We start from the raw sequence: 20,718 nt of genomic DNA on the forward strand, positions 1-20,718 counted from the left end.
AAAAAAAAAAGCTGGCTGTGGTGGCATGTGCTTGTAGTTCCAGCTACTTGGGATGCTCAGGCAGGAGGCTCACTTGAGCCCAGCAGGTTGAGGCTGCAGTGAGCCAAGATCCTGCCACTGCACACCAGCCTGGGCAACAGAGGGAGACCCCAACTCAAAAAAAAAAAAAAGCTAGACATCAGCTTAGTCCTAGTCAACGATTGACTAATCTTGATTCAGTCAAAATGGAAAGAAATCTGAGTACAGCTTCCAGACTCTGTCCTGTTGTGCCCTTAAGATGAACTCGCAGTGAATGTGAGCACTCTGCTTGTAGAAGGCCTCATTTTTTGATTAGTCCTAGAAAGCGTGGATTCTTGTGGAACAGCAGTGGCCCTGCCCATCAGGAACGGGTTCCCAGGTGTTCCGCTTGTGCATCTGGAAGGGCTCAGGCTTGTTTTCATGCTTTGCTGTTGCCCCATGAAATTCTTGAGTTTTAAACATGTGGCCCCACACTTTCATTTCTTACTGAGCCCCAAAAATTCATTATGTAGCCAGTCCTGCTTCCCATCAATGGTTATAGGTTTCAGCTGCCTTTCAGGGAATGTGAAAGTAAATTCTCACATAATGAATTTTTGTGATATACCCACACATCCCATGGAGGAAAATGTAGGGCAGGATCTTGCTTTGTCTCACCTACAAACTATGTGCATCTGCGGTAGATGCTTAACTCCTCTAAGCCTCTTTGTTCTCAGCTGTAAAATGGTCTGATAATATCGATTCTGTCTCAGGGGGTCCTTGTAAGGATCAAGTGAGGCAATGTCAGTGAAAACATGCATGTGGCGAATGGTGAAACTCTCACAGAAATGCCACGCATTCTTTCCTTAGGTGGGCAGGTCAGGGAGACACCAAAGGGAAGATTCCAAGAGGCCTCTGAGGAGTCTGAGCTGACCTCATCACTATTCTGCTGCTCCTCAAATCAGTCTCACAGTGCAGCCCGAGCCATTTCCAAAATCAAAGCTATGCTCATGTCACTGCCCTGCTTAAAACCCTTCAATGGGCCCTCTTTGCCCTTAGGGATGGGGCGGGGGTCTTGTAACCCTGACTGTGGACCCTGAAATATAAGTCTCTCTTAGATTAAAAGAGGCTCCAAATTTTAAAAATGCCCTGAATAAATGGTATATAAAAGCAACACAAAGTCGGTGTCTTTTTAAAAGAGACATTTCTCCCTAAAGCAAATGGATGGTCTAAGGGCATTGTTCAACTTGCCTTCAAGACCCAAGAGACTGAGTACCTTGACGGAGGCAACCAGGTCCTCTCCCAGGACCTAGAACAATCCCTGGCATGGAGTGGGTATGAAAGAGACGTTAAAGACTAGACTTGGAGGCAGGCAGAGCTGGCGATCATATCTTCCCCTGCCACCTCTTAGGGCTGTGACATGGAACAAGTCACCCAGCCTCATTTTTCCTCATGATTATGGTGAGGATTAAATAAGGCAAGTGCATGGAAGTGCCCGCGACAGTGCCTAACACAGGGTAGGAAGCTATTGTGTGGCAGGTGCTAGTCAATGAATTGTAGGATCTAGAGCTCAGTGTATCGGTATCAATGATCTTACTAAAACAGTTTGTATTTATGGAACCCTTTTATTGTGTAATGAATCAACATTTTATCCACTAACAATACACAAATGAACTATAATGTGGTCAAGATTAGTAATGACTATATTTGAAACCTCTAAAAGTAATTCAATTTCATGTTCTGATTTGGGTTGCTCTGCCATTTTTGCACCTCTTACTTATAGATGATTTTCTAAGGAATGTTTAAAACTGAGAACACTGTGGCTCACCTCAATTAAAAAATGGAAACTCCCTTTTCAACTTACCCTTCTACACCCCAATTCAGTTCCCTAGAAGGTTTCATGCCCTTTGTTTTTATAGGGCTATTTTGTAGTTTGTTTTTGTTTTTCCGGAAAGATAATTCCTAGATGAAATGTGGGGGTACTGCTTTGTGTTTAAATACAACCGCTTGGGGTTCTCTTCTAGAGGATACCCAGGGATCTCAGGGTAAGGCATTTCTTCCCATAATCCCTCCCAGTGGCCCCATTTAGCCATTTTGAGGACATAGACCCAAGAAACTGTGTAAAGCCATTGACACCCTATGTAGGAACATGTAGACACCATTTTGTATACATTGTTTTTCCCAGAGGGTTTATGGACCCCGGGAGGTCCTCCCATGATATCCTTAAGGATGAGCCTTCTAAACCAGATGGATGGTCTTAAAAATAAAAGGAAAGGATGAGTGGTCTCAGGATAAGAATTCCTACCCTTAGATATTAATTGCTAGTAAAAGCTTACTATACGCTCCTGCTCCTCCACCTTCCTGATGAACTTGCATTGTAACAGGGAGAAATTTGGCCCAACCAAAGGGACTCAAATTATACTGGTGGAATTTGAATATCAGGCCCTAGCAACTAGTATGCAGTAGGGAAATTTGGGGCCAGGGGAAAACTGTTAGTTATTATTTATTTATTTGTGGTATGTTTACTTTTTTGGAATTTTTATACACAATTATGACCCAGTACCAAGTAACTTCCGCAGCCCTTATATCTAGATTTAATAGCTGGAATCCTAAACAAAGTTTATAAACCAAGATTGTAAACATATGAATAGAGATGAACCAAAGGTTAACACCCTGCTGTTTTACAGGATGAAGAATCATATTATATCAGTGAAGTGGGAGCCTGTTTGACTGTCTCGGATCCAGGTTAGTAATTACAGAATGCCCGTTCTACCAGCCATGATGCTGTTTCTGGTTAGCTCACCTTTCATCTTATTGAATCTGCTCATGTTTGATGCTGCTTTTTTTTTTTTTTTTTTTTTTTGAGATAGAGTCTTGCTCTGTTTCTCAGGCTGGAGTGTAGTGGCACAATCTTGGCTCACTACAACCTCTGCCTCCTGGGTTCAAGCCATTATCCTGTCTCAGCTTCCTAAGTAGCTGGGATTACAGATGTGTGCCACCACACCCAGGTAATTTTTGTATTTTTAGTAGAGATGGGATTTCACCACATTGCCGAGACTGGTCTCGAACTCCTGACTTCAGGCGATTCGCCCACCTCGGTCCCATACAGTGCTGGGATTACAGGTGTGAGCCACTGCACCCGGCCAATGCTGCTTTTAAGGAACAGACTAAGAAAGCAGCCAGCAATGTGATTTTGGGGGACTTTACTATGCCTCTGTGTGCTGTAATTTGCCCATCTGCTCGTAAATGAGGCTGGACTAGTATGATGTCAGAGATCATGATTGGCAATGATAAAGAGTTTAGTGGCTTTTTGACAGATCTGCTGTTGATAGTGCAGCTGATTCTATACTCTGGGAATCATACATTCACTCTACTAAAATGTAGTTAGTGCCTGCTAGGTGCTGAGCCCTGTATTAGGCATTGCAGATCCATAATATTTCAGACTAATAGATCTTACCCTCATGGAGTTTACATTCTAGAAGAGGAAGAGGGCAACAACACATTAAATGATAATACAGTAACCCCCCCCCCACCTTATTCACGGTTTCACCTTTCATGGTTGGTGCAAAAACAGGTGAGTACAGTACAGTTAGAGTTTCTGAGAGAGAGAGATCACACGCACATCACTTTTGTTATAGTGTGACAATTTTTCTATGTTATCATTAGTTATTGTTTTTAATATCTTACTGTGACCAATTTATACATTAAACTTCATCACGGGTATATATGTATATGCAGGAAAAAACATAGTATATCTAGAGTTCAGTACTATCCACAGCTTCAGGCATACACTGGTACACTGGAGGTCTTGGGATGTGTCCTCCTAGGATAAGGGGGACTCCTGTGCTCTGTTAAGTAGTGATAATTTCTTTTTTTTTGAGACAGTCTCGCTCTGTTGCCCAGGCTGGAGTGCAGTGGCTTTGTCTCGGCTCACTGCAATCTCTGCCTCCCAGGTTCAAGTGATTCTCCTGCTTCAGGCCCCTCAGTAGCTGGGATTACGGGCCCCTGTCACCACACCTGGCTAATTTTTGTATTTTTAATAGAGACGGTGTTTCTCCACGTTGGCCAGGCTGGTTTCGAGCACCTGACCTCAGGTGATCCACGCACCTCGGCCTCCCAAAGTGCTGGGATTACAGGCGTGAGCCACTGCACCCGGCCCAGTAGTGATAAATTCTATGAACAAACACAGGCAGGAGGAGTGGAGAGGAATTGAAAGCTATTTTAGGTGGGTCTATCCCTTATACCTTCAGCCCTCAGGGGAGAAAGGCCCTTTGAAGAGGTGAAGTTTGAGCAGAGAGATTCACTTCTTTGGGGATATCAGAATATCTGGGCCTAGGGAAGCTCTTTCCAGATGGCCAGAAGAACAGATGCACAGGCCCTAAGGGGTGAGCTGGCCAGTGTGTTCAAGGACCTGCAGGGTGCCAGTGTGCCCGGAGAGAGAACAAGCAGCAGATGAGGTCAAGGGACAGACAGCCAGGCCAGAGCATGTAGGGCCAGTGGGCAAGGCAAGGGTCAGGACTTTGGACTTTATTCTAAAGTGTGAAAGGATACCACCAGGGGGTCTAGGGGAGAGAGGAAAATGATACCTCAGATTTACATTTATAAAGGTTCACTTTGGTTGCTGTATGGATAATGACTCTAGTGGCGTAAATTCAGAGAACTTCTACAGTGTTCACTTCCAGAGAGCAAAGCTCCCGCTCACACAAGATGTCTCTCAGAGGCCTCAAATGTTTCCCTGCAAAGTTAAATAACCTTTATTTGTTTGTATCCCCCTGTGCCAGGTACTGTACTAATAGTTTTCATGTCTGTTTTCTCCTTTTCAAAGCTCTATCCTTTGACTAGCTTAAACATTATTTTACCAGTTAAGGAATTTATGCCAAAGAAACTTGCCAAGAAATGAAAACGTGGAGTAATATCTACTTAAAATATCAGCTACATTGTATTGATATGTTCAGGGAGATTTACCAATGATTGTTAAATGTAAGTAAGATAGCGTAGTTGACAACTCATTTTCATATATGTTAATTCACTTAGACCTGTCTCATTTAGGATAGAGAATAAATATTGTGAGTGCTAACATCAGTTAGCTAATGTTATCACTAGGTATGGACCAGATTTTAGCCAGCAATAGAGTAGCAATCTCTTAAGAGGCAAGGGAGGCTGGGTGCAGGGGTTCACGCCTGTAATACTAGCACTTTGGGAGGCTGAGGCGGGCAGATCACCTGTGGTCAGGGTTCAAGACCAGCCTGGCCAACATGGTGAAATCCCGTCTCTACTAGAAATACAAAAAAAAATTAGCCAGGCGTGATGGCGAACGCCTGTAATCCCAGCTACTTGGGAGTTTCAGGCAGGAGAATTGCTTGAACCTAGGAGGCAGAGGTTGCAGTGAGCCAAGATCGCACCACTGCACTCCAGCCTGGGCAACAGAGTGAGACTCTGTCTCAAAAAAAAAAAAAAAAAAAAAGGCAGGGGAAGGGAAAGACTGATCAAAAATTAATTTAGAGCTCAGGGAGTGTGAAAATCAATTCTAGGTCCTGATCCTAATGGCTGAGCAGGAGCTTAAGGAGTCACAGTAATGATGATTTTCATGTTAGTAGGGGTATTAAGAATAGTAATCAGTTGTAATTACAGTACTGACAGTTGTAATGTTAGTGGGGATGGTAGTAGCAGACTCTCCCAGGATATAACACATGATACGGTCGTGTACACAGAGAATTCAGTATGTTGTCTAGGGCATTTGCATGTGCAGACACTGGCATTAATGCCACCTTGTTAATTCATCCTGGGACTATTCCTTACTGTAACTACTAAGTGGACCAGACAGTTGAGTCCTCTGACTAGTGAAATTTCTACCATTCAAGAAGCTATAGTGTAGTCAGAAGGGTGCTTAGTAAGCATGGAATTAGAGAAAATGGAGTTCATTGTATGATTAATTATTTTTCTTTTATTATTATTTATTTATTTATTTTTGAGACAGAGTCTCGCTCCATTGCCCAGGCTGGAGTGCAGTGGCACGATCTCACGTTACTGCAACCTCCACCTTTTGGGTTCAAGCGATTCTCCTGCCTCAGCCTCCCTGAGTAGCTGGGATTACATGCACCCACTTCCACGCCTGGCTAATTTTTGTATTTTTAGTAGAGACAGTGTTTCACCATGTTGGCCAGGCTGGTTTCAAATTCCAGACCTCAAGTGATCTGCCCAGCTCAGCCTCCCAAAATGCTGGGATTACAGGCATGAACCACCATGCCCAGCCTATTTATTTATTTATTTATTTTAGAGACAGTCTTGCTCTGTGTCCCAGGCTGGAGTGCAGTGGCATGATCATAGGTCACTGCAACCTTGAACTCCTGGGCTCAAATGATCCTCCCACCTCAGCCTCCCAAGTACTTGGGACCACAGGCACGTACCACCATGCCTGGCCTCAATGATTAAAATGTTTAACTTCATCTGCCTTGAAGCCTCCACTTCCTTGAGCAGGGTATACCTGTCATAAGACAGGGCCAGTCCTTTGGCAGGTTTCGCTACCCAGACGGCACTCAGATGGGAGGAGGTGGGCCTCTCCCTTCTCTCTGTTTCTGTGGATGGATGCAACAGCTCCTCCTAATGCGTTCTTTTTCTTTTTTTTTTTTGAGATGGAGTTTCACTCTTGTTGCCCAGGCTGGAGTGCGATGGCGCAATCTCGGCTCACCACAACCTCCACCTCCCGGGTTCAAGTGATTCTCCTGCCTCAGCCTCCCAAGTAGCTGGGATTACAGGCATGTGCCACCATGCCTGGCTAATTTTGTAGTCTTAGTAGAGACAGGGTTTCTCCATGTTGGTCAGGCTGGTCTTGAACTGCCGACCTTAGGTGATCCACCCGCCTCGGCCTCCCAAAGTGCTGGGATTACAGGCAAGAGCCACTGTGCCCGACGCTTAATGAGTTCTTGACCCTGCTCTTCTAATCCATTCAGCCTGGTGATAGGCAGGTGCTCCATTTGCTGACTGCGTGTCCCTTCACTGATTCATTAAGGGTTCTGTGACTTTCTAAGTCTCAGAAAGCAATCTTCTCTTACCTCTAAAATTTTGGAGGCACCTCTCTGTAGTCCCCATGTACTGACTAGTTCCCACCCACTCTGTCCCCAGTGATTTAAAATAACCAAAGAACACATCTCAAAAGTCCTCATTTCAGTAGTGTTTGCGCATTCCAGTTTATGTGAGGCGTCTCCCTTATACCCCAAACAGAGCAGCTGAAAAAGCCTCCAAACTGCACCAGGGTGTTTTTTCATGGGGAGAAGGTGGCAGAACCCCCAGAGAGCCACTCGGAAGGAAGTCCATTTAGCTGCACATGGGCAGCCCGGCCACAGCTGGAGCTCAGGGGATGCCTGTCAGGACTCTTAAGAAATCTATATGTCACCTTTTCAGAGACAATTTACCAAGGAATGAAGCATGCAGTGGTGATGTTCCAGACAGCGGTCGGGCATTCCTTCAAGTGCGTGAGTGAACAGAGCCTCCAGCTGTCAGCCCACCTGCAGCTGAAAACAACCAATGTCCAACTTCAAGCCTTTGATTTTGAAGATGACCACTTTGGAAATGGTAAGTTAAAGATGGATCAGGTCGCAGACATACACTTTAGAGTCCCCAGGGTAGATCCAAATGGTTTTCTGTCTGCAGATGTCCAAGGAGCCAGCATGTCATGAGCTTCCTGGGACAGTATGATTCCACACAGCTCACAGGGCCAGGCTCCTCTGGCCACCTCAGAATCAGGCACCTGCACCCACCCAGTCACGGCTGTCCCACAGCAGATTACATTCTCTTAGACTCTCACACATTCTCATTCATTTAAACACTCATGCACTCAATCAAAACAGAAAATACCACCTGTGACTTCCCTTTATGTCCTGGTGGGTGTAAATTCAGATATGTTTGGAGGACACTTTAAAGATCCTCAGTATCAGTAATATCTAAAATCGAGATTTCAGAATAGTTTCTTTCCCACCTGCAGAGGGAAAAGAGCAAAATGGAGCAATTCGAGATAGAAGGAAACTCTGTTGGAACCCCTCTTCTCAATGACAAGCTGTTGGAACCCCTCATCTCAATTACAAGCTGTCGCACCCAACAGTGTTTCCTCAGAGTTGGTTTTAGTTTCCCTCTAAATTCTGCTTTGAGTTCTGACCATCACAGGCAGAGCTTGCCTGATGACTGCCCTGGAGGAAAACATCCCTGGACAAGGGCCAGGAGCAGACCAGGGTGACTTTCCAGAAAAGCCCTCTTCTCCCTTCCAGGAACACATTGTTACAAGGATTTCTACATATGACCAGGAGAGTCATATACCAGAAAAAGCCCTCTTCTCCCTTCCAGGAAAAGTGTTACGAGGATTTCTACATATGACCAGGAGGGTCATGTACTTCAATTTCTAAAACATCCCTCTCATAATAACTAAAAAATGTGATAAGACCTTCCCAGTTATCAAAAATAGATTTAGCTAGAAGTTTAGCCATCTTTTAAATGTCTGCAATATGAATCTGATTTTGCTTTGGGTTCCATCATGAAATGGCAGATGCGTGTAGCAGAAAACTTCTCCACATGTACTCAGTGGGAGGCATTTGGCAGAGGAAGGACTGGGCGTTGCTTGCCTTGGGTTCCCTGGTTTCTGTAGGCTTTGTCGGAGTCCCACAGTCATATGAAAATTTGCCAGTAGGGGTTGCCCCCATTTGTCATCCACTCTCAAAACTTCTAGTGTTGGAAAACTCTTTCTTTCTTTTACAATCATTATGAAGGTTTGAAAAACTTCTATAATCATGTGATCTTAAAAAAAGGTACACACTTGCTCTTCTTCCCTTCAGAAGCTCTGTGAAGCAGGAAGTGATCAGGTCTGGGAAACCTCTTAGTGGCAGAGGTGGGAAATAAAACCTTTCAGCAGGACGCGCTTGGCCTCCTATTAGCAGTGTTCACAGGGATGCATAGAAAAACCCTCTTGTCTTTACATTTTTTTTCTTAAAACCATCATTAATTGGATAGTTTTCCAAACAACAGACTTCAGAGTTCTCCTTAACTCCTCTCCCTCCAGCAGCCTCTCATACAAATAGTCACAAAGCCCTAACAATTACACTTCCAAAATGTTCCCCTTGTTCTCCCACTGTCACCCTATCAACTCAATGCCATCTTCCTAGTGTTTGCACTTCAAATTTCACTAAAATGCTCAAATGCGAAGAGGCATGTCATTCTGTAAATACGATTTTCTAGCAGAGAGTAAGAGAAGGGGGAAAAGAGGAGCAGGTTACCATACCATATGGTGTTTAACAGATACACGTGCGGAGGATTATGGGAGCCCAGAGGAAGCTGTGATTGACAGCATTGCTGATGAGACGGTGGACTAAAGAAGTCTTGACTGATGGGCGATTTTTAAACAGGGGCTTGAAGAACTGGAGAGGAATCCAGCAAGTGTCAAAGCTGAGACTTGTAAAAGATAATGGTCATCCCAAACAGTAGACTCCTGACTCCTAAAATCCCGTCCTCCCTAAAATCCTGGAGCCTGCAAACATTGTTTTTTTATTGAGTTTTAGGGTTTTTGCTGTCTTTTCCTTTTGCTGTTTATTATGCTGTTTTAGCAGCCCCAAGCTATCTGAGCAGCCCCTTTAAGAAACACAGAGTTAGGGCCAGGCATGTTGGCTGACTCCTGTAATCCCAGCACTTTGGGAGGTCAAGGCAGGCAGATCACTTGAGGCCAGGACTTTGAGACCAGCCTGGCCAACATAGCAAAACCCCATCTCTATTAAACATACAAAAAATTAGCCCGGCATGGTGGCACATGCCTGTAATCCCAGCTACTTGGGAGGCTGAGGGATGAGAATCACTTGAAACCAGGAGGCAGAGGTTGCAGTGAGCCGAGATTGTGTCACTGCATTCTGGCCTGGGTAACACAGTGGGACTCTGTCTCAAACTATCACTAGAGTGGGACAATATGGCTCCGGGAATTACTCTAAGTTGAGAGTCAAGACATAACTCTGATCACAACCCTCTAGGCCAAACTAGCATATTTTCTCAAAGCTGGATCTGCCTGGAAGCAGCATCAGAATCCCACCGGCCCCAGCTCAGACCACTGAATTACAATTTCTTGGGCGTGTGTCTGGAGATCTGCAATTTAATAAGCTCCCTAATTAATTACCAGTGCTACACATGTCAGATCCACTGTGGATCTGAGAGGATCTGAGAAGGAAAGATCCCTTTCCCTCTCATTTTCACCCACTGTGGTCTGAGCCCCAGCAGCTCCATCTCTCCCTCAGTCTCCTTCTCTCCAAAGCTGAGGCAGATGTGGCAGTGCCACTTCCCAGCATTTGTGGCCAGTCTGTAACACTTGTTACTCTGACTTCAATTACAGCGGATGAATGCTTCAGTGACAGAAACAGGAGAGAAATCCCTGTGGCCATGGGCCTGAGTATCACAGGACTGCTTGTCATTTTGCTAACCGCATGTCTGGTGGCCAGAAAGAGGCCCAGTAGAGGATATGAACGCATGTAAAGCCCCACTTTCTTCAAAACGTGCAAGGTTAAGGTCTTGGGAATTCCGGCCTCATATTCAGCCTGAAGTGAAAGGATTGACCTGTCTCGTTGCCTGTTGCACCCTCCTGAGCTGATTAGGAAGCCTAACTTCCCACCAAAGGGCTACCCCAGCGCTAGGAAACGGCACCTTCCCCACTTCCGCCTGTTGCCTTGGGGAGGCCATGCCAGGTGTGCTTGACACCGTCTGCCACACCTGAATATACCAGTGCTGGCTTCCGGAATATACCAGTGCTGGCTTCCGGAATTAGGGGCAATAGGCAGAGACATGAGCGGGGTGCTCGTGAGAAGGGAGGAAGCAAAAACCTGGAGGGAGAATCGTGGCAAAGACATTTGCAAATTGACTGATTTTTCTTAGACATTTTCAAGAGTCCTGATTTTCAGTTTTCAAAAGCATTACTTTTAAAAAAACCAATGCATTTCAAAGTTGGTTACAAAATGATTTTTAACTCCTGGATTTTACCAAAATTTGGTTTACTTAAATTATAGATGATCTTAGTATACTATTATTTTTTAAAAAAGCATATCCTACTCTATTGTAATGTATTATCCGTTTAAAAAATTAGGAAACTGCCTATTTCACTTTTTTAATTTAAAGCACATATCAAAGATCATGGCAGAAAAGGAGGAGCTCAATAAATATTAGCTCTTCCGTTCCTTCAGCTTCATGTGTTGTCTGCCTTCTTAGCTACTTTTTTCCTGGTTTGTCGGCTTTTCTTTGATGCTGTTTTATTCTTGTAAATGTGTCCATTTGGACCATTGCAGGAGAGGAGGGAGGCAGAGCAGGGAAACAATCCGGAATGGCAAGCAGGAAGAGGTAGACCTGCATGCAGGATCACTCACTTCCCTCTTAGGCAAACATTCACCAAAAGCAGTACATTCATGATGGCGGACGGTTGATATCTGAAGGAAAAATGCTATTAAAATATGGCTTAGGATGTTATTCATGGTTTCCTATTACATTGATTGGGGTTCAGAGAAAAGGGAGAGGAATGTTCTTAATTGATTCAGAGAAAGGGGAGAGGAATGTTCTTCATTGATTCTACTGACTGGAAGTTTTCTTGTTTTTCCAAATTCCAGAGGTGCCATTCATTATTTTTAACATGACGTTTATGAAATTTGACAACTCTAAAACTACTGCTTATTTGGGAAATGTACTGACTCCCCAGGAGGCATTTTTGCTCTCCTTGTTTTCTTAGAAGTGGGGCTGTGGGCGTGGGAACACCACAGCTTCAAAAGAGCGCTAAGAGCCCCTGAAGATATCCAGAGTGTCAGGAAATGTCTGTTTCCCTCTTAAAACAGGAGATGTTGATGACAATCTGATATGAGGACCCAGGAGTTCCCCAAGTGACTCGGGCTTAACAGCAAGAGCTTGGCTTTGGAGAGCTGCGATCTCCTTCCACCTCCTCCTTTAAACTGTCTCCTGCTCCAGGCTCCCGTGTCCAGTGTTAAGGGCACTTGAAAGTTCTGTACGGCAGAGGACAAGGTGTTTATTCACTGGCCACTCACCCTTCTGCAGAATGATTAATATAAGATTTACCTTCTAGCATGTGGAAATCCCTCCCCTCGCAGATGAAACAGAAGCAGAATTTAAAATCAAGTGTAGCCGGGCGCGGTGGCTCAAGCCTGTAATCCCAGCACTTTGGGAGGCCGAGACGGGCGGATCACAAGGTCAGGAGATCGAGACCATCCTGGCTAACACAGTGAAACCCCGTCTCTACTAAAAAATACAAAAAACTAGCCGGGCGAGGTGGTGGGCGCCTGTAGTCCCAGCTACTCCAGAGGCTGAGGCAGGAGAATGGCGTAAACCCGAGAGGAGGAGCTTGGAGTGAGCTGAGATCCGGCCACTGCACTCCAGCCTGGGTGACAGAGCCAGACTCCGTCTCAAAAAATAAAAAAAAAAATAAAATAAAATAAAATAAAATCAAGTGTAGAGGGATATGACCATTCACTTAAATTTAATTTTCCTTCCTACCTTCTTCAGTGAGTTCTTTTGGGTGATGGCCACTGCTTGGACTCCTGCTATCTATTCCCCCCACCCCAGTACCAATTATTCGTAGAATTAATTTGAATTGGCATTCTGGTAACGCAAAAAGCAAACGTTTCATTGGAATGGCCAGTAAATAAATGCTTGAATGTGTAATTTACTCACAGTCCTGCCCACTTTCCAGGTGGAGAGGAGGGGGGAAGCGGAGATGGGCTCCTCATCTGCCTCCTCTACTAACAACACACACATCCACCCTAAGAAGCCTGTGATGAGAGGGGGAAAAAAATTCTGTGAATTCCTCCGTTACTAAATCTGGAGGAAAAAAAAAAAAAAGAATGGGTTGCTTTATCTTCTTCCTTTTCTAACCTCGGATAGTGAAAATGGCTCCCAGGAAGACTGGCAAGAGTAAAGGTAGGGACTGATGGCGGTGAACTGGGGAAGCAACCCCAGGGCCGAGGATCGCTGCAGGCTGCAGCTAGTTACCATGCCACAAAAAAGAGAATAGAATCCAAATATCTAGCCCAAAGGGAAACATCAACTGAAATCAGATGCCATGGAAAGAAAGACCGTAATTCACCCAAATGGCATCATAGGAAATGGAGTATTTGGACTGACATGCTCAAGCATAAGCAAAATGAAAACCAACTGCATGGTCACTGTGCCAAAATACTGCAGCAAAATCAGAATAGTATGAAATTAAATTAAGAAAAGGAGTGAGGGTGTATTCATTTGCTAAGACTATCTTAGGAACATACTACAGTCTGGATGCCTTAAATAACGGAAATGTGTATTCCCACAGTTCTGGAGGCTAGAAATTCAAGGTCAAGGTGTCCACAGCATTGGTTTTTCTGAAACTTCTCTCCTTGGCTGTAGATGGCCTGTGTCTTCACGTGGTCTTCCTTCTGTACCTGTCTGTATCCATGTGTCCTCTTTGTTTAAGGATACCGTTTATATTGGATAGAGGCCCACCCTATTGACCTCATTTTCACTTATTGACTTCTTGAGAGACCCTGTGTCCTAATACATGTTCTGTGCTCCTGGAAGTTAGGACTTCACCATGTAAATTTGTGGGAAGGGAGGGGAGACAATTTAGTCCATAACAGAAAGTTAGAAATGAAAATAGTAAAATACAAAGAAAACATAATTCAAGGAACAGAAAGAAATTCCTGACAATTGCTTGATGCTGAGAATCACTTAATGTGAATTCTAGATAATCAGAGTTTAAAGATAAGATGTTAAAATGAAAGAGTAAGAAAACAAGAGGAATGTCAAAGCAATACACTACGTAATGTATAGAAACAGTAAGCGGCAGAATAAATAGGGAGGAAATTATATTATTTTCATAGAGAGAAAGACTGAGATCATTACATGTAATACAGATAAACCTTATGATTAAAGCATTACAGGGAAGCTACTAGATATACAAGCTACTCAGCCCATCCAACATAAGTATAATTGGTGCCTCTGACATAGATACCTCAAAAATAGAATGACAATATATTTGAAGATTTAAGGAAATTTCCTTGAGATAAATCATTGAAGTTGGGATTAAAAGAGCATGTCCCAAAAAAGAATTGATACCAAAAGTTTAACACTGGGACATATCAGAAACAAGCTATAAAACTTTAAACATAAAGAAGTCTTTAGGCCTTTACAGAAAATAAAATAAAATCACCTGTAAACAGGGAAGGTTAAAGTTGACCTCCAATTTCTTCACAACAACATTTAAAGCCAGCAAATAATTTCTACAATGATCTAAGAAAAAAAAGTATGACCCAAAAATATCAAGTATAAAGACAATAGGCAGATATTCTTTTGTTTGTTTGTTTGTTTTGAGACAGTCTTGCTCTGTCGCCAGGCAGATATTCTTAACTATGAAATAATTCAAAGGATACAGCACAAGTAAGCCCTTCTAAAAAATATTGCTTGACAATGAAAATCACTGAGAGAGGAAATGAGTCGCAATATAAACAAGGAAATAAGCAGCCTTTAGGAATAGAAAAGTCACAGTAGGCCTGGCGTAGTGGCTCATACCTGTAATCCCAACTCTTTGGGAGACTGAGGCAGGAGGATTGCTTGAGCCAAGGAGATTAAGACCAGCCTGGGCAACATAGCAAAACCCCATCTCTACAAAAAATACAAAAATTAGCCGGGCATGGTGGTGCATGACTGTAGTCCCAAACTACTTGGAAGGCTGAGATGGGAGGATGACTCGAGCCTGGGAGGTCCGGGCTGCGGTGAGCTGCAATCGCCACTGCACTCCAGCCTGGGTGACAGAGTGAGACCCTGTCTCTAAATCAACAAATAAAATAAATGGAAAAAAAAAGACTGACGCTGGTGAATAGTGGATCCATTTATATATAAAACGTACTAAACAATTATGGGTCTGGGAATACAAACACACCTTCCCATATATGAAATGATATTTGTACATGGTTATTCATTACAACGTTATTTGTAATAGCAAAAAAGTGAAAACAAGCCAAGGGTCCATCAGTAGGGGCCAGATTTTAAAACTGATTCATCCCACAATGGAATCCTTAAACAGCTACAAGAAGAATGAGGATGCTATGTATGTTTAAGGAAAGAGTTCCAAAATATATTATATCAAAAAAGTATAGTGCATAATAGTATATTCATTATTGTCCTATCTGCACAAAGAAACATCAGAAATATAAACAAGAACTAAGGAAAATAATTATCTAATGGAGATAGGAAGAACTAAGAAGAAGGGGCAAGGGTAGAAGTGAAACTTCTCAAAGTACAGCATCTTGTATTATTTTGACTTTTTAAATCATATGAATGTGTTAAATAGTCAGAATACATTTTTTTTTTTTTTTTTTTTTTTTTTTTTTGAGATGGAGTCTCACTCTGTCGCCCAGGCTGGAGTGCAGTGGTGCAATCTCGGCTCACTGCAAGCTCCGCCTCCCGGTTCACGCCATTTTCCTGCCTCAGCCTCTCGAGTAGCTGGGACTACAGGTGCCCACCACCACGCCTGGTTATTTATTTATTTATTTATTTCGTATTTTTAGTAGAGATGGGGTTAGCCAGAACTGTCTCGATTTCCTGACCTCATGATCCGCCCACCTCGGCCTCCCAAAGTGCTGGGATTACAAGTGTGAGCCCGCACACAGCCAGTCAGAACACATTTTTAAAGATTACAGGAATGATAGTTATCAAATAGAATTGAAGTGTCATAAACCTATACAATGGATCAAGGTCAAAGATTATTTCCTTAAGTTGAAATAGCAACCAAAACATTCTTCACACAGGGGCTTGGTGGGTGGCTGCTGGCAACATATTTTATTGTGGGCTTCTTGATGATAAAATTTAAGCTAAAAACTTCCAAAATTAATAGTTTTAAAAACATTTTTTACTTAGCAGGCAATTGAAATGCATGGTACAAAAGTAAGTGATAAGGTTATTGTAAAATGAAATGGACAGAATAAATATTTGATTTAATTTTCCGTCTATGAGAATTTCACAATAAAATCAGTTTACTTTGTAAAAAAAAAATAAAAACGAAACAAAAAAACCTAGACAATGTTAAAAACAGTAACATAACTATTCAAAATTTGGAGTTGTCTGGGCACAGTGTCTCATGCCTGAAATTTCGGGAGGCTGAGGTTGAAGGATCACTTGAGGCCAGTTCAAGACCAGCCTGGGCAACATAGTAAGACCCCATCTCTCCAAAAAATTTAAAAAGTAGCTGAGTGGGGTGGCATTTGCCTGTACTACTAGTTACTTGAGAAGCTGAGGTGGGAGGATGGCTGACCTCAGGAGTTTGAGGCTTCAGTGAGCTGTGATTATACCACTGCACCCCAGCCTGGGCAACAGAACAAGACTGTGTCTCAAAAAAAAAATTTTTTTTGGAGTTGAAGAGAGGGGAGATGCAAGGGAATCTGTTAGTGCTAGTCGTTCAAAACAGTATCAATAGATAATGTTTAAACTGGAAACAAGGTTTAGCAAACACAAGTCCAATTTACTTCATAACCTCTTAATGTCTTTTATAATTGTTTAATGCATACTTCAGAATCTCTTTCTACAACTTTAAAGGGGCCCCTTATGAACCAATATTTCCCATGACAAACATTGGTGTGTGATAATTCCTTCAGTTTAAGTTTTTTTCTTCTATTAAATGCAAGTAAAATTGAAATTAACAAATGTAATAAAATAGTACTTGTATGATCCTATCTTAATAAAAGTATTTCTATTTATTTTTCTAACCTATCTATCCTTGTAGTTCTAAAGAAAGATGCCTGAAATAATGTTTCTCCATGTTAGCAATGACATTTCTGGGTGGATGGCCCTGGGATAATTGGTTTTACTTTTTTGTTTGTGATTTTCTCTACTATTTTAGTTATTTATAATGAGCATAGACTATTTAAAATAGAGTGATTTTGCTTTAAGCATGCACATGAGTTTGCACATGTACACACACACACACACACACACACACATATTCACAGAGGAACCACATGCCCAAAAAGGTTTATAGTGATTGATTCAAATAGAAGAAATGGATTGATTCAAATAGAAGAAATGTGGTGATTGGATCAGTCACTACTTTTCTTTTCTTTTCTTTTTTTTTTTTTTTTTTTTGAGACGGAGTCTTGCTGTGTCTCCTGGGCTGGACTGCAGTGGCCGGATCTCAGCTCACTGCAAGCTCCGCCTCCCGGGTTCACGCCATTCTCCTGCCTCAGCCTCCCGAGTAGCTGGGACTACAGGCGCCGCCACCTCGCCCCGCTAGTTTTTTGTATTTTTAGTAGAGACGGGGTTTCACCGTGTTAGCCAGGATGGTCTCGATCTCCTGACCTCATGATCCGCCTGTCTCGGCCTCCCAAAGTGCTGGGATTACAGGCTTGAGCCACCGCGCCCGGCCAGTCACTACTTTTCTTTGTGTACTCTTTTGCATTTTAGAAATGTTTGAACAATGTTAAATAATTTAATCATTTAACAAAACTGTATAGACAGTAAAAGTTGCCCTCCACTTCCCTCCTAGTCCTCCTCCCAGTTTTTGGTGTATCTTTGCACACCGGACCCACAGCACACAGGTTTGGGTTCACACGATGCTTCACGGATCTTAGGGAACTTCTGTTACAGAACACTGAGACCTACCACGTTCTTTTTCATGGCCATATTATTTTCTATTGTCCGAATACTATTTTAGCTTTTATGTATATTTAAATTGTCTCTCATAAAATGAGCAGTGCTGTAATATATCTTTGCACAGTTGTGCGAATATATCTTTGGGATAATTTCCTAGAGATGGAATTATTGGGTCAACAGTTACGTGCTTTACCTTTTGTTTTAACTTTCTGTATTTTTTGCTACTCATTTTAATTCCTTAAAACTTGTCAAAGTTCTTTTTTTATTTAAGAAATACAGGCCAGGTATGGTGGCTGACGCCTGTAATCCCAGCACTTTGGGAAGTCAAGGACTGCGTGAGCCCAGGAGTTTGAAACCAGCCTGGGCCACATAGCAAGACCCCATCTCTAAAAAAATAAAAAATTAACCCGGCATGGTGGCACACACCCCTAGTCCCAGCTACTCAGGAGGACAGGGTAGGAGGATGGCTTGAACTCAGGAGTTCCAGGCTGCAAAAAAAGAGAAGCATATATAAGTAACAAAGTTTCACGTACTCTAAAAGGTCTTATCATGGAAAGCAACATATCTCTGTCCCCCTGCCTCCCTGCCCCAAGATACAAAATACATTTAACTAATTTTAACAATTTCTTCTGATTGCTGTCTCCATAACTCTAAAAAGTAAAAAGTTTATCACGATAGTTCCTAATTCATCCATTTTAGACTTCCTGCTATGGCACATAAAGATTTGTGGTTGCACAACTATTTTTTGGTTAAATCAGTAAGCTTTAAGGCATGCATTATTATAGTTTTATAAATATTGCCTGCTGTCAAGCCAAATAGTGTACTACAAGCACAGTTTCTTTCCTGTCCAAATTTTCTTTTTCCTGGAATCTCTGATTGCCACTCTGTCTTCTCTGACCTCTTCTGATCCTTTTTTTCTCGGGTCTCAGGTACACTGAATTGCGTTGATGGCAATCCTTGGTTCAGGACATAATTTCAGTGTTGGTTCATACAACGACCCCACACATGTATCTTTTTAGCTATCTATGACTAAGACATGGTCCTTCATTTATTTGCCGTTTTCTCCCAGTCTCTTCATTATTCTATCAACTTCCCCCTTTTCCTGAGACCCCTCCATCTTTCCTCAGTTGAGATTTATTAGTCTCTGACTCAATCAATTACATTTAGATGAATTGAGTAAGCGCTTTCTAATGGTATAAAGGAAAAACAGTTTTGATAAGTTTGTAAACTCTCACTTTTAAGCTCTCATAAATAATTTGGTCTGTTTTCTAATATTAGCTAAAAGTAATACAATAAAACCTTAGGAGTGACAAAATTGTTTTATAAAGTGAATAAAAATCACGTTTCTCAAGAGATCACCTGTAATCTGGTCACTGGTCACCAAATGGTCTTTGTTTTTTTTTTGTTTTTTGTTTTTGTTTTTGTTTTTTGAGATGGAGTTTCACTCTTGTTGCCCAGGCTGGAGTGCAATGGTGTGATCTCGGCTCACCACAACCTCTGCCTCCCGGGTTCAAGCGATTCTCCTGCCTCAGCCTCCCGAGTAGCTGGGATTACACATGTGTCACATGCCCGGCTAATTCTGTATTCTTAGTAGAGATGGGGTTTCTCCATGTTGGTCAGGCTGGTCTTGAACTCCTGACCTCAGGTGACCTGCCCGCCTCGGCCTCCCAAAGTGCTGGGATTACAGGCGTGAGCCACTGCGCCCAGCTGGTCTCTTTTTTGTAAGCATATCCCACTTAGCAGGCAGTATGCCTGGAGTGACTTCTTACCCAGTTCAGGAAATGAGGATTATGATTATTGAATGTTAATTACTGAGAAAATATGGTTATTTAATCTTCTAACAGTCTTACATATTATTTGCTGACTTTATAAATTAGGAAATTGCAAAGGTAAATTACCTGTCCAAGGTCACAAAGCTAGTTAATGGTGGAGTTAAAAGTCAAGCTTTGTTTGATGCCAAAGCTCATCTTCTTTCCCCTCTAGCCTACTTTCTGGACTGCATCACCAAACCTTACCCACTGTATTGTATTTGTTTTCTCTCTTAGTGGATGAGTGCTCGTCTGACTACACAATTGTGCTTCCTGTGATTGGGGCCATCGTGGTTGGTCTCTGCCTTGTGGGTATGGGTGTCTATAAAATCCGCCTAAGGTGTCAATCATCTGGATACCAGAGAATCTAATTGTTGCCCGGGGGAAATGAAAATGATGGAATTTAGAGAATTCTTTCATCACTTCCAGGATGGATGTTGGGAAGTTCCCTTAGAGTGTGGGTCTTTCAGACAATGTAAACCACCATCTTCTACTCAAACCAAGTGAGTCATGTGTGATTTAAGTTCAGGCAGCATATCAATATCTATATACTTTTTGTTTATTTTATGAAAGATATAGTAAGCTGTTTATTTTCTAGTTTCCTTTAGAATATTTTAACCACTCAAAGTCAACATTTGAGGTATGTTGAATTAGCATAATACATGTAAAGTAGAATAAGCCTTCACATTATAAACCAAGGGTCAGTTGTAACTGATACTACCTGTGTTTGCATTGAAGATTTTATTTTACCCTTAATCTTAAAAGAAATGCCCTTGCTTTGTTTATCAAATGGACTTTCAGTGCTTTTACTATCTGTGTTTTGTGGTTTCATGTAACATACATATTCCTGGTGTAGCACTTATCTCTCTTTTTCCACTTTACATTTTTTGTTTTTGTTTTTTGAGACGGAGTTTCACTCTTGTCACCCAGGCTGGAGTACAATGGTGCAATCTTGGCTCACGGCAACCTCTGCCTCCCAGGTTCAAGTGATTCTCCTGCTTCAGCTTCCCAAGTAGCTGGGACTACAGACACACCCCACCACGCCTGGCTAATTTTTGTGTTTTTAGTAGAGATGGGGTTTCACCATGTTGGCCAGGCTGGTCTTGAACTCCTGACCTCAGGTGGTCCACCCACCTCAGCTCCCAAAGTGCTAGGATTATAGGCATGAGCCATCGTGCCCGGCCTTAAATGTTTTCTTTTTAAATCATCAAAAAGAACAACATATCTCAGGTTATCTAAGGTTTTTTAGTAAAACCAACAAAAAGAACAAATCAGCTTATATTTT

General features: G+C 42.4%; 1 protein-coding gene across 1 annotated transcript in view; it reads left to right on the forward strand.

Moving 5' to 3' along the window:
• The window catches only part of LAMP3 (lysosomal associated membrane protein 3), a 39,811-nt gene extending 19,453 nt beyond the window's left edge, over nucleotides 1-20,358 (forward strand). Inside the window, exons 4-6 of the mRNA XM_023187644.1 lie at nucleotides 2,682-2,739; nucleotides 7,396-7,566; nucleotides 19,671-20,358. Coding sequence (XP_023043412.1) covers nucleotides 2,682-2,739; nucleotides 7,396-7,566; nucleotides 19,671-19,804 — 363 coding nt within the window. The 3' untranslated portion in view covers nucleotides 19,805-20,358. The remainder of the gene's footprint in view (nucleotides 1-2,681; nucleotides 2,740-7,395; nucleotides 7,567-19,670) is intronic.
• The last annotated feature ends 360 nt before the right edge of the window (nucleotides 20,359-20,718 follow it).

The sequence above is a fragment of the Piliocolobus tephrosceles genome, chromosome 2, assembly GCF_002776525.5.
Source record: "Piliocolobus tephrosceles isolate RC106 chromosome 2, ASM277652v3, whole genome shotgun sequence".
Taxonomy (NCBI): Eukaryota; Metazoa; Chordata; class Mammalia; order Primates; family Cercopithecidae; genus Piliocolobus; species Piliocolobus tephrosceles.